Source organism: Rhinopithecus bieti, unplaced genomic scaffold (assembly GCF_001698545.2).
Source record: "Rhinopithecus bieti isolate Rb0 unplaced genomic scaffold, ASM169854v2 scaffold_31823, whole genome shotgun sequence".
NCBI classification, from domain to species: Eukaryota; Metazoa; Chordata; class Mammalia; order Primates; family Cercopithecidae; genus Rhinopithecus; species Rhinopithecus bieti.
Genome location: NW_016814121.1, coordinates 1,485,355 through 1,498,818, shown reverse-complemented (window position 1 = coordinate 1,498,818; position 13,464 = coordinate 1,485,355). Strand labels below are relative to the sequence as shown.

General features: G+C 59.8%; 1 protein-coding gene across 1 annotated transcript in view; it reads left to right on the top strand.

Annotated features, from left to right (window-relative positions):
* The window catches only part of NTNG2 (netrin G2), an 82,677-nt gene that overhangs the window by 65,083 nt on the left and 4,130 nt on the right, over window positions 1–13,464 (top strand). The window contains 6 exon segments of the mRNA XM_017849890.1: window positions 2,022–2,045; window positions 3,062–3,208; window positions 8,890–8,991; window positions 10,579–10,746; window positions 12,365–12,499; window positions 13,293–13,459. Of these exon segments, the coding sequence (XP_017705379.1) occupies window positions 2,022–2,045; window positions 3,062–3,208; window positions 8,890–8,991; window positions 10,579–10,746; window positions 12,365–12,499; window positions 13,293–13,459 (743 nt within the window).

Here is a 13,464-nt window from a genome sequence, read left to right as displayed (position 1 = left end):
GAGGGCCTCTCTCCCTTCCCTCCTTTCTGCCCTGTTCTCTCCATCATCACACCCTCCTTTTTTTTTTTTTTTTTTTTTTTTCTTATAGATAGGTTTCTCACTCTGTCGCCCAGGCTGGAGTGCAGTGGCACAATCATGGCTCACTGTAACCTCAACCTCCTGGGTTTAAGCGATCCTCCACTTCAGCCTCCCAAGTAGCTGGGACCACAGGTGCATGCCACCAGGCCCGGGTAATTTTTGTGTTTTTTGTAGAGAAAAGGCTTTGCCATGTTGCCTAGGCTGGTCTCGAGATCTTGAGCTCTAGTAACCCTCCTGTCTTAGTCTCCCAAAGTGCTGGAATTATAGGTATGAGCCACCACGTCTGGCCATTTCTGACTTTTTTCTTCTTCCACTTGCCTCCTGCATCTGGAGGTTCTGCAAGGCCTCCCTCTTCCCGTCTCTGGCCACCTGAGACACTTAGCTGCAGGTCACACCTAGGAGGATCCACTGTCCCCACCCTCACCCCCACTCACCACCACCGGTCTAGCCAGCGATGGACAGACAGGCCTGTAGGGTTGCACAGCTGGGGCTTCCTTATTTAGGGGAGACTCCTGGAGCTGGCCCCACCTGGGAGTCCCTGGGAATTGCCTTTGAGGCCCCCAAGCCCCAGGAAGGAGGAGTTTCTTCTGATATTTACAGGCACTGCTGTCCTCAGCACCTGAGTCTCCTGCCTTCTCTGGGGCACCAGCAGGAAACAGCCCAAGGAGACACAGAGGCTAATTTTGCCCTCACCCTGCCCCTGCCGTGACCCCTCCTCAGTAAGTGGCACCGACACACACAGGGCCAAGCTGCAAGTCTGGGGGTCACCTTGACTGGAATCCATCCTCTCCCCCACGTTCTTCCAACTTCCCTCCATCCCCCCAGGTCTCTCCCAATGCCATCCTCAGCCCTGCAGCAGCCCTCACTCCCAATGTCTTCCCACCTCCTTACCCCTCTGCCCCCACCTGGCCAGCCCATCATCACCCTCCAGGGCCCAACTTAGAGGCCCCAGGACCTCCCTGTGCCCTGCCTGATGTCCCGCCTGTCCCCACGGAGCCTCACTTGGTCACCACCCAGTCCTGGTGGTGCTTACTGTGGCTGCACCCTGAGGTGTCCTCAGGGTCTAGCAGGTGCCTGCCCAGACACGGAGGTGGAGGAAGGAGTGGGTGGGGATGGGCTCGTCCTCCCAGGCCCAGGAGAAGTCCATGAGCCACACGTCCCACTGCCGATCCTACAGCGTCCTTTCTTGGGAACACTGTGGAGAAAGCTGTGGCACCAGCTCCTTCCTTTTGCAACTGGGATGAATCTTACCCCAGGATTTCGAGGCCCCTGGTCACACCAGGATCATAGGCCTCCCCCATCCCCTGGACACACAGAGACACCCAGATTCGAGTCAGGCCTCGCCCACTCCCAGCTATATTTCTCCCCCAGCCACGTGTCCTCAGTTGTAGAATCAGGACCGTAAGGAAACTCCCTCATGGGGTTCTTATGAGGACGGCACGGTTCATGTAGGGGATGCTGACACCGTGCCTGGCACGTGGGACGCACACCACCCGCGACCGCCGCTCCCGTGGTTTCTCAGCGAGTTTTCCAGCCACACTGCACTTCTGAGACAGGAACACTCTATATAATGTCCTTGTCCTGCACTGGAGGGCCCAAAAATCTAAAATAGGAGTGTGTATGAAGCTCCCAGTGGAGCGTTTGGCACCTGTCAGCATGTCCCCAAGGGCAAGTCACGGGTCTGAGATTCAGTGTCTCCATCTGCAAAATGGGCCAATAGTGGTTCCTCCCTCCCAGGGCTGCAGTGAGGATGGAACTGGATAATCCACCCTGGTCCCCACACCCTGCAGGTCATCATTGCTAGCAGCTGTGTGGTGCAGCAGGTGCTCTTGAGGGAGGAGCACCTCCAGGCGCTCCCCTGCCCTGCTGGCCCCTCTGCAGGGAGGCGACAGCCAGGCCCCTTCCCCTGGGGCAGCCGGCTCATGCCCCTCTCTCTTCCGCAGGTGCTGCTGCAGGTTCCTTTGGCAGTAAGTACATGCCCAGGGAGGGCGGCCAGGGCCCCTCTTTGCATGTCCTGGAAAAAGCAGGAGAGAAAAAAGGGGCTTTGGTGTCCCCTCTGGGACTTGGGCCTATTCACTCCCTCCTCTAATTATGCCCCATCTGCTTCTCCAGCTCTCCCCCCTCCACCTCTCCCCTCCATATCATATGCCATGTGTCATGTGTCATTTTGCTGTGGACTGCTGTCCAGCAACTCTCAGGCTCTCCCAGGAGCTCCATCAGTGCTGCTTTGGAAAATGGGACAGGACCTTTTGTAGGTCCCTTGGCCCCGGGTGGGCTCCCTGCTCCTCCTGCCACCCGGGCCTCTTCTCTCACCTGGATCTGGGAGAGGAGTCTCTCCTGCCAGGCAAGAGTGGGGTGACCTTCCCCCACCAGGGGCAGAATCCACCCCCCAGCCTGACCGTGGGGGCAGCCTCCCTCTGGGCAGCCTCTGCAGCCAGCTTGGCCCAGGGCTCTGCTCATCCAGGTCAGCTCAGATCCCAGGGGAGTTGGACCAAGGAGGGCCATCTGCAGGAGGTGGGGGTCCTGAGAGTTCCCCAGGAGGGTGAGGGTGACATGGTGCCCACAGGTTATCAGTGAATGTCATCGAGACTGTCCCCAAACACTCACAGGGTGCCAGGCACAGTCTCTCATTTCAGCCTTGCAAACCCCTCCCCCGGGAGGTCGCCATCTGCTCCGAGAGGCAGCAGGAAAGGACTGGCCAGTGTCAAAGAGCCAGCCGGGAGCAGACCCCAAATCTCAGAAATGCTTCTGGGGTGCACTGTCAGCCTCCACCAGGGCTCCGTGGGGCCCCACATCCCACCCAAGTTGTCCCTCCCAGACCCAGAGGGCCCCTGACTGGGAAGCCAGTGGGCCGAGAGGGCGCCAGAAAGAAGCCGGACCCTGCAGGGACGCTGTCCTGCACAGCCTTCGTAAGTTGCTTCTGTGTGGTGTCCCCACCCCAGCAATCCCCCCACCCTCTCTTGCTTTTCCCATCTCTCACCAGGCATCAGCAGGTCCCAGAAAGACCCCGGCCCCAAAGGCCCTGTGGCCACTGCGGCCACCACAGCCATGACAGGGGCCCCCACTGTTCCTGTCCCCTCCACGTCCACTGCCTGGGCCCCCACGGCTCCCAGCACCCCACAGCCCACAGGTGGGTGCCAGGGTACAGTGACCCCTGCCATCCCACCCTCTGCTGCTTCTAGCCTGGGTCCCCGCCTCTTTTGGGGTGGGGGGGTCGGCAGCCCCGTGCGGGAGAGCAGGAGCTTGGCTCTTAGAATAGAGACGCTAGAACCCTAGAGCTGGGAGGCCACAGGCCAAAGGGGCTTCCAGGTCACCTGGGTCAACCTGTTCCTGAGCCCAACCAGGGGATTCAAGGGTCAGTTCAGCTTCCGAAATCGTCTTCCTCCTGCCCTTCAAGCCATTGCCTAGAAGGTCTCCCAGACCAGTGTGGCCAGACAGCTGCAGGAACTGGGAGGAAAGGTGCTGGGGGCAGCAAAGCCATCCTGACATGCAGCCGAAGACCGGCCTTGTCTCCCAGTGGTGCTTCTGCCTCCACGGTGGCTGGAGCCCCGCCCACACCCTGCCCCCACCTGGCCCCCAGGGCCTCTCTGTCCTTAACCCCTCAGCAGCGCGCCGGTGCGATGGATGGAGCAGGGTTAGCCCAGAAAGCAGATGTCTCTGATCAGTGGGCAGAGGGAGCCTGTGGAGTTGGGTTTGGCTGCTGGGAATGTGGGGGCTGCGTGTGTAGTGCAAGGCCAGGCCAGGGCCAGACGTCCTGCCCCCTCAGGGGTCTGCCACAGACAAGCATGGAAACCTGGTTCTCACTCCCCTCCAAAGGAGGGATTCACATACATTCAAGGCTGGTGGTGCTGGGGTGGGCCTCTGCTCTCACCTGCACTCACCTTGGGAGTGTCCCTGGACTCTGCACACTGCAGGTGTCAGGGGTCTGAAAGGATTTTTCCTTCCCAGAGGGCTCAGGAAGACAATGACCAAGGGGAATTCTTCCTGGTCCCAGCCGGGAAGGGGTGCTCCAATAACCTGCCATATCCTGTCCCCCACCACCCTGCAGGGAGGACCTGGTGGGGACTCCTGACCCCTTGGGTAGTGCCCTGGCCCTCCCTCTCTCTGATCCAAGAGGACCTGCCCCACTGCTCCTTCCCCCTGGAGGGGTGGCATTTCTAAAGGGCAGAGTCCTCTCCATCAGCTCCTGCCTTGGAGTGTTGCTGGGTGGGCACTCAGGCTCCCCAGGCGCGGGCAAATGCTGAGAGAGAGACTTCCTCCTTCCTAGGCCATCCAGAGCGGCTCCCCAGGGGGCGGCATACCCCACTTCTTTCTACATCCTTCCTTTTCTGCAGGAGGCATTTACAGGAGGCGGGTAGCCAAAAGATTGGAGGATTTCAGGGAAGCCTCCTGACCCAGGAATCCTCCTTGGAGTGGAGGACGTGGGTCACTCTGAGAATTCTGGACTTCAGACATAGGTTGGCCCAGCCACAGGGGACCTGTGCTTGGCTACTGAGCCTGTGGTGGGCAGACAGAAGCAGAAACAGTGATGGTGGGTGCTGTGCCTGCCTCCAAACAGTGGTCTGGCTGGGAGGCCAGATACTCTCCATATCACATGTGCAAGTGTACACGTGCACACACACATGCATGCACACACACACGCATGCACACACGTACACACACATGCACACACACGTGCGCGCACACACACGCACACACAGAGGAACCTTGAATCCATTTGCGGAGCTGCTTCTGACTTGGTGCCAGGGCAGCTGTGGGAGGCTGGGCAGATTGTGCAAAGTTGGGAATTAAAGAGGAAAAGTCAGAGGCCGGAGTGGTAAATGTGGGGGAGGCGAGGGTCCCCAGGATCCCCTCGGTGAGCAGAAGGCACACCCTCCCTCTTGGCAAGACAGTGTTGCTCTGCACCCTCAGCCCTGTGTCAAGAAGCAGGACATTAAGGGAGGAGGTGGCTCCAATGTGACAGTCAGTGGCCCCCACAGCCCACATCTAGGGGCTCCTCCCTCCTTTTCAGCAACCGAAGCCCCTGTCCAGAGCCCCCATTGATAAAAACGATCATTGCAGTTGCTGAGGGTGAGTTCTCCCGGGCTAAAGGCTGTGCTCCTATCATCGTATCATTATATTCTGGGGTCACAGCTCTGTGAGATGGAGGCTGTTATTTTCCTAGTTCCACAGGTGAGGGGATCAAGGCTTAGGAAGCAGCAGCTGGATTTTGTGATATGTAAATTATACCTCAATCCAGCTGTTTCAGAAGAAAAAAGAAAAAGAGGCAGCTGCCCGATGTCCCGGGATTATGGAGAGGCACAGGCAGGATTTGAACTCAGGGTGCACCAACTCAGCCACCCAAAGCTGTTGCCCTGAAGCCTCCAGGGGCTATGAGGTAGTGCTATCTTTATTTATCTATCTATCTATCTATCTATCTATCTATCTATTTATTTATTTATTTATTTTGAGATGGAGCTTCGCTCTTGTCGCCGAGGCTGGAGTGCAATGGTGCAACCTCAGCTCACCGCAACCTCCGCCTCCCGGGTTCATGCAATTCTCCTGCCTCAGCCTCCCAAGTAGCTGGGATTACAAGCACCCGTCACCGGGTCCAGCTAATTTTTGTCTTTTTAGTAGAGATGGGGTTTCACCATGCTGGTCAGGCTGGTATCGAACTCCTGACCTCAACTGATCCACCCGCCTCAGCCTCCCAAAGTGCTGGGATTCCAGGCGTGAGCCACTGCGCCCAGCCAGGTAGTATGATCTTTAAGGCCTGGCTTGCAGGGCTTCCCAGTTCCAAAGGAACAGACCAGGCTTCCATGGGGCCTTGGCACAGCACACAGGCCATGGCGAGAACTTGCTTCCTGCACACCTGAGTGTGTCCCTGGGCAGCCCAGCCAGGACTGTCTCCCTCCCCAAGACCCTGGTCCCTGAAAGATCCTGAATATCCCCGGATGCCTCCCAACAGGTGCTTTGGGCTCTTTGACCAGAGTCCAGCTGGGCCTCTGAACTCCTGGGCCAGATGTTTCTCCCGCCTGCCAATGTCAAGCTGTCTGGAGGACAGCGCTGGGGGCGGAAAACACCGCTGGAGACACTAATCCTCTCTTGGGCTGGGCCACGGAGGGTGGAGGGAGACAGACTCCGAAGCAAATGCCTTCAGGGCTGGCTTTCTCGTGGCTCTAATTAAGCCCTTGCCAATTTGGGCCTGGCGGCCTCATCTTCCCACTGAACATCATATTAAAGTCAATTGATGTCCAAAGCTCTCCGCTCCCAGCTGGGAAGCCTTCAGCCCTTGTTAGCTGGGAGCTTTTCCTTTTCTTTCCCCGCAGCCACCATTGTGTATAATCCCTTCAAGAAGTGGAAACAGCAGCCCTCCCCTGTCCCCCGGGTTTCTCCTTTGAAATCTGGGCACAGGACAGTTCTTTGCCAGCCCTGCCTGCCTTCCTGGCTGGGTGTCCTGTTAGTCTAGGAGCTGAGCACTGTGGCATTTGGGGGCTGATTCATGCTGGGGTCCCTGGTGAAAATGGGCCCAGGCCAGGGGTCAGGAAGGTAGAAGGGCGGTGATCAGGGAAGCAGGTCAGATGCTGGGGGTGGCTCCAGTCCCTGGATTGGGGCTGGACAGGAAGGAGGCCTTCCAGAACACTTCTGGACACATCTAAGATCTTGGCCGGAACACGTGCCCCACTTTGCAGCCATTAGAGACATCAGCTCAGAGAGGTCTGGGCCCAGAGACGGGACCTGGTCTAGCTCTGTCCTTCAGTCAGAACGGGAATCACACAGGGAGTGTAGAAGGGTCGCACTGAAGCATATGCAGATTCTCAGGCATGAGGCCACCTCCCATCTATCTGGCTTTAAGTCTGCATGTGCTATCCACAGACCGCAATAGTGTAGATGCTGCCTCTGTAGTAGATTTGGACCCAGTTCCTTTGGCCAGTGTAGACAGAACCTCTCCTAATAGTGCTGCTGCTTTAAGGGGCCTGTGGGGTGCAGGGCTGTGGTGCCTCAGTAAGTGCCCAGCTTCCCTCAGCACCACCCCCTCACATAACTTGGTTTCTTCTCTTCTTCCCCCCAAGAGTGGACCAGGCCATCTACGGCTGCCCCTCTCTCAAGCAGGTGGTCCCAGGTGGCCGCCCGTGCAGAAGGTATGGGGGCAAGGCCTGTAATGGGCCTGAGACCCCGGGGAAGCGCCCTCTTAGACTCATAGGCCCCTCCCCCTGTAGTGGAAGTAGCAGGGGTGCGTGGTGGGGACCTGGGGTCTGGGGGGTGGTGGCGCAGCCACCAACTGAGGGCACGGGTGTAGAATGTCGGTGCCTGGGAAGCTCTAGGGCATGGTGGTGAGGGAGCGGCCTGGTAGAGCAGGTCTACCAGCTCTGCCCCCAAACTTCACCAGCTTAGAGAGGTTCCATGTGGCACTGCCACGCCAAGCCCTTCCACCAGCACTCCCTCCGAGGGCTTCGGAGTCGAGTGGAGGTCCTGCCTCCCACGACAGGAATCCCCCTTTCCAGCTCCCCCTTGCTCACAGGACACCAGGGCAGTTGCTGGATCAGAGAGAGTCAGACGGGGCTTCCTGCAGGAGCGGGGGCCGTAAGACCTCGGAGGGTGGACTGTGGCGGGTGAAGGGAGAAGGTGGCATATTCCAGGCCGCAGGACCAGCCAGGGCAAAGGCTTGGCAGTGGTATGGCAGGGAGCCTGACAAAGTGGAAAATGTGTGGGTTAAAGGCGGGAGGGGGGTGTCCTGGAAGACACTGACATCCTCCTGTTACGTGGGAGGAGACGCACGGGCTCATCTGTAGCCGTAGACAGACACGCCGAGGAAACGCGCAGGCCTGCCTGACTCTCCAGAAGGGAAATTGTCCCTGGCCCCAGCTCACCAAGCCTGGGCTGGGAATTAGTGCCTGAGGTCTAGGGAACCGGTGAGCTGTTCCTCCAGCTCACCTGTTCAAATTCCCTCCGGCCCCAGCTCTGAGCAGCGAGCCGGGCTTTGAGCGCCCTCTACTGGCAGGAAGCTCTGGCGCTGGAAGCATATTTAGAGAGGGTCGGATGGTTGGTTCCTAGAAACCTGGAGGACCTGGGTCTGGAGTCCTCTCTGGTGATGGAGACAAAGCTGACGGGAGCCATCATTTCCCTACCCTGGGCCCACCAGGCCACCACAGACCCCCCATAGGGAAGCCAAGGCAGTGACGCTTCCGGGACAGTGGCTGCTCACGCACAGATAGGGCGCTGGGGTCCCGGTGGGATTCTGGGCAGGGCATCGCTGTTCCTGGCTTGACAGCACTTGCGAGTGGGACTCCAGGGACAGCAAAGGATTCACTTTGGCTGGAGCAGGAAGATTGTTTCAGAAAGGAAGGGAGATGCCAAAGTCCTTAAATGCCAGGTTTAGTCTCTGGGTTTGATGCTCCAGGAAGTTTGAAGAGGAGGTGGGGAGAATAAGAGACAGGTGTGCAACACGATATCCATCCGTCTAAAAGCCGTTCGGCTTCCAAGAAGGCCTTAGCAGGGCGTGGGGGTTGTCAGGGGTTACAGAAGTCATTTGGGGGAGTAATCCAGCCAGATGTGTCCATGGTCTCAGAGAGGGGACCAAGGGCAGGGCTGATTTGCAAGCTCGGGATGTGCTGTGTTTCCTTCAGGAAGGGGCCCCACCTCCCTGGGCTCTTCGAGGAGAGGGGCTGTGTGATTTGAGGCCAGAGAGGCCTCTCCCTCCCTCACATCTGAGCAGGCGACAAGGCTGCCTGCCCTAGAGCTGGCCCAGGGCCGCTTGGAAGCCTTTGCTGGGCTCTTCCCTGGGCAGCGGGACCATGGCAGACGAAAGAACCTGTTTCTCATCTCTCCAAGCTGTGGGCACCCCTGCTGCTGCCCCTGCCCCTGCCAAGGGCTACAAACTTTTCCAGCTCAAGCCCAAATCTCCTCAAGTGATGCCTATTGAAGAATTCCAAGGTAAGAGGATGGGCCTGGGGCCCCATCAGCCCTCCCCGACACCTGTTCCCCAACCACCACTGGAAAAAGACGGTGCAGGACAAGAGGGTGCAGGACAGAGGACCAATGCCTGGCTCAGAAAACCCTCCCGGAGTAGCTGGGCCAAGGTTAAACTGAGTCTGTCTTCCCTACAGGCTTCCCTCCCCAAGGGAGCTGGGAGCAGGTATGCGTCAGAAGCCAACTTGGGCACAGTGGGCAGGCCACACAGCGGGCAGAGCAGATGCCAGAAATAGCCTGTCCTGGCTCCCCTGGGAGGTGTGGCCCAGGGGCTCGTCTTGGTTGAAGCAGAATCTGGGACACATGGGTCACCGATGCTGCTCTTTGGGACACTTAGAGGATGCCTCACCTCCTCATTGTCTCTGGAGGGACAAAGTGAAGGGGGCAGATCCAGGTGGTCCACAGGTGGGAATGCCCACCATCTCTCGTGGACACAGGCTGTTTCTCCAGGGTCTCCCATACCCTTGACCACTGGGTCAGTCCCTCCTTATCCCATCACAAAAGGAAAGCTGGGTCCTCTAGAGATACACAGATGGTGTTTCAAGAGGGTGGCCGGTGTCCGTCCTTGTTCAGGGGCAGCCACATTGGCTTTCTTGCTGGAGGGTGGGTGGGCGGGTGAATACTGTGTCCCTTCGTAGGAACATCAAGGGATGCACCCCCCATTCTTAGGGGTGGTGACCTTCCTTACCAAATCCTCCATTGACATTGTGGGGTTCACCTCCAATCCCTGAGAGCCTTGCCCCGTGCTTGTCTGGTCCTCGGAGCGGAGCTGATTAGGCAGGGGTCAACCTGAGAACCACGTAGGAGTGGGGTGCAGGAGGCGGCAGGACATGGTGGTGGTGGTCCTTGGAATGAAACCATGTGCTTCCAGGAGCAGCGAGTCACAAGCCAGGCCAGGGCCAGGGGGAGGCAAACAGGTTCCTGGGGCACCTGCTTTAAAGTGGCACTCACTCTTAGCATCCTGCAAAACAACCAAACTTGCAGAAAGCTCAGGCTAATAAGAAGGGTCCGACAGGTGGGTGTTTTCCTCCCAACCATCTTCCAAAGCAGCATGGGCAGGAGCTCCTGGCCCATTACATCTTGTCCAGTGTCCGCCCATGCATTCATCCACCCGAGGACACCACAGGGAGCGCCGGCAACCCAGGCGCCGCCCTCCCTCAGTGCACAGCCAGGTGGCATGAGCCCGCCCTCCTTGCATGAATCACTTTCTAATCACTCCGGCACGCAGGCATCCTTCAGCGAGCACTTGGCCCTGGTGCCCAGCCAGGCATTGGCAGGTGCTGCCCACTGGCCCTCCCTGGTTCCCTGCCCACAGGGCCAGGTGGGAATCCCTGGGCTCAGCCTACTCAGGTTCTCCTCCGGGCTCAAAGCAGGGAGGCCTGTCTCTTCCTGAATCCGACAGAAGGGTCGGAGACCTAGGGCACCTTCCGGTACCTTTTCCAAAGATGCCTTCCTCCCTGCATGACCTGGGGTGAGTCCTTCCTTGCCCTGTGCCTCAGTTTCCCTGAATTCTCACTGATCATTGGTATTTTTCCTACTTGGCCGCCCCAGACTGCGAATGCTACGGTCACTCCAACCGCTGCAGCTACATTGACTTCCTGAATGTGGTGACCTGCGTCAGCTGCAAGCACAACACGCGAGGTCAGCACTGCCAGCACTGCCGGCTGGGCTACTACCGCAACGGCTCGGCAGAACTGGACGATGAGAACGTCTGCATTGGTGAGAGGGCGTGGACACGGCACAGGGAACTTGCTGGAATGTGTGCAGGGTGCACTGCACTGCGAGGTGGCCTCTAGGGCCCCCTGCATCAGAATCACCTGGGGAGGCTGTGGGAATTCTAACTCCAGGACCCACTCCATCTCTAAGGACAGAAAGCTCCAGAAGCTGCTCTATTAGTAACCTCCCCTTGCGGTTCTGCGGCAGGCACTGGAGTTGCAAAACTTACCAGTGGCCTTTCCGTCTCTGGGCAACTGGAGGGGACACTGACCCTTCCTGGTTCCAAAGAGCTGTGACTCTAGCAGGTGGCAGGCACTCAGTGGCAGAGGCCACTGAGCATCTGTCTGGGACTGGTGTCGGTGAGGGATGGTGGAGGGGATGGTCCCCCTCCATAGCTCCTTTCCAGAAGGGTGGAGGGGCCAGTTGGGGGCCAAAAGATGGCCTTGCTGCATACATTTGGGCAGGTGCCTTCCCCTCCCTGGGCCTCGGCTTCCTCATTTATCAAATCGGGAGGCAGATCAGATTCGTTTTCAGCTCTTTTTTTGTGGCTGAAGCTTTTCTTCAAATGCTTTACCAGCCCAGGTCCAGCTATAAAGCTGCTCTTCACCCCCAGTGGGCACCTGGTCTGCTTTCTTCCAAGTTCTACTCAAGGACTGGCTTTGGGGTAGAGAAGGAAGTTCATCAGGGCCTTGGGCCTGAGCAAAGACCAAAGCCATGACCACCAACCAAAACGCACCAACCTGGAATGGTTGCCCCTGTCGTCAGTAGAGGCCAGGTCTCAGCCCCAGGGGCTGTCCCCCAACCCTGCCCAGCCAGGCCCCTTGGGACACCATCGCCCATCCCCCACCCAGCAGGCGGCTCTGGTTGCACAGAGGAGGGGCTCCTGCAAAGCTGGAGCTGTCGGTTTGAATTATGGCGGCAGCCTTCAGATAATTCCATCAACTCTAAGTGATCAAAGCCGCTGACGTCACAGGGGGCCAGCTGCAGAGACAGGGCAGGGCCTTTGGATCCAATTAGAGGCGCCCCCACCCTGGCACCCTCCTCCTCTCCCTGGCTCTCCCTGCCTCCACCCCCAGAGCCATCACTGAGCTGCAAAGTTTCTCAGGGTGGAGGATATTCGCCCCTTCCCACAAAGCAGAGCCCCAAGGAAACAAACCGGGCCCGCCCGGGAGCAGGAATAGGCTGTTCCTCCACTCCCCTGGAAAGGAGCTATGGAGGAGGGCCACCCCCACAGCACAGCAGCCCCAGACATGCTCAGTGGCCTCCGCTGAGCTTCTGCCATCTGTCGGAGTCATAGCTCTTTGGAGATGGGAAGGGTCAGCGACCCCTCTAGTTGCCCAGAAAGGGGAAGGGGCTGACCCGGGCCACGCCAGAGCCAGGGCGAGGAAGGCGGGGCTGGGAGATTTTTGATCCCAGGGAAGGAAGCCGGAGTCTTTTCTCCAGGTCTGGACACCCCGGGCAGTCCCCACCCGCCGTCAAGCTGCAGGCTCACGTGGACCCAGTGGGGGGAGCATCCCCTGGGGAGTGCGGAGACCCGGCTGCGAGGCCGGGAGAGTGGGGGTCCGAGCAGACGGCGCCCACAGGTAGCCCTGACCGCACGCCCGTGCCCGTGTCCGTCCAGAGTGTAACTGCAACCAGATAGGCTCCGTGCACGACCGGTGCAACGAGACCGGCTTCTGCGAGTGCCGCGAGGGCGCGGCGGGCCCCAAGTGCGACGACTGCCTCCCCACGCACTACTGGCGCCAGGGCTGCTACCGTGAGTGCGCGCCGTTCCCCCGTGGGCGGAGCCTGCGGAAAGGTGGCGGGGCAGGACCGAGGCAGTGGACGGGGCCTAGCAAGACGGGATAGGGCCGGAGAAGTGGGCGGGGCCTAGTGGGACGGGGCAGGGGAGGTGGGTGGGCCTCACGACACGGGGAAGGGGAGGTGGGCGGGGCCTCACGAGACTGGGCAGGGTCCGGGAAGTTGGTGGGGGCCTGGTGAGATGGGGCAGAGCCGGGGGCGGTGGGCGGGGCCTAGCGAGACTGAGCGGGCAGGTGGGCGTGGACAGGATGCTGCCGGGGTCGGGGTCCGGGCCGAGGGGCGGGTCCAAGAGCTCAGGACGGGGCCTGATGCGACCTAGGGCAGGGTGGTGTGTGGTGGGAACTACGAGAAAGACGCAGCTGGGGTTGGTTGAAAAGGGTTTTGCGGGGACAGAGGGAGGGAGGCTGTCCGAGTCGGCGTTAGCCGCGGGCAGAGGGTGGCAGGGCGCTCCAGGCGCATGGAACAGCGTGTGCACAGCTCTGGAGACTGCAGGCGCGTCTGAAGAACCGCACCGAGGCCAGTGGGGCGGGGAGAGAGGGGCAGCGGTGGGAGGCAGCCGGGGGCCAGATCTCGCCCGGGCGCCGTTACCCTCCCAGCGGGACGTTTCACACCCAGCGCGCCCGGAGCCTCCTACACCCCCGGCCCAGACGGCGCCCCCAGGAGCTCGCACACCCTGCTTCGGAGGAGCTCAGAGGTGGGGCGGGAGGGACCGAGCCACGCCCCGTGCTGACCGCCCCCTCCGCCCGCAGCCAACGTGTGCGATGACGACCAGCTGCTGTGCCAGAACGGAGGCACCTGCCTGCAGAACCAGCGCTGCGCCTGCCCGCGCGGCTACACCGGCGTGCGCTGCGAGCAGCCCCGCTGCGACCCCGCCGACGATGACGGCGGCCTGGACTGCGACCGCGCGCCCGGGGCCGCCCC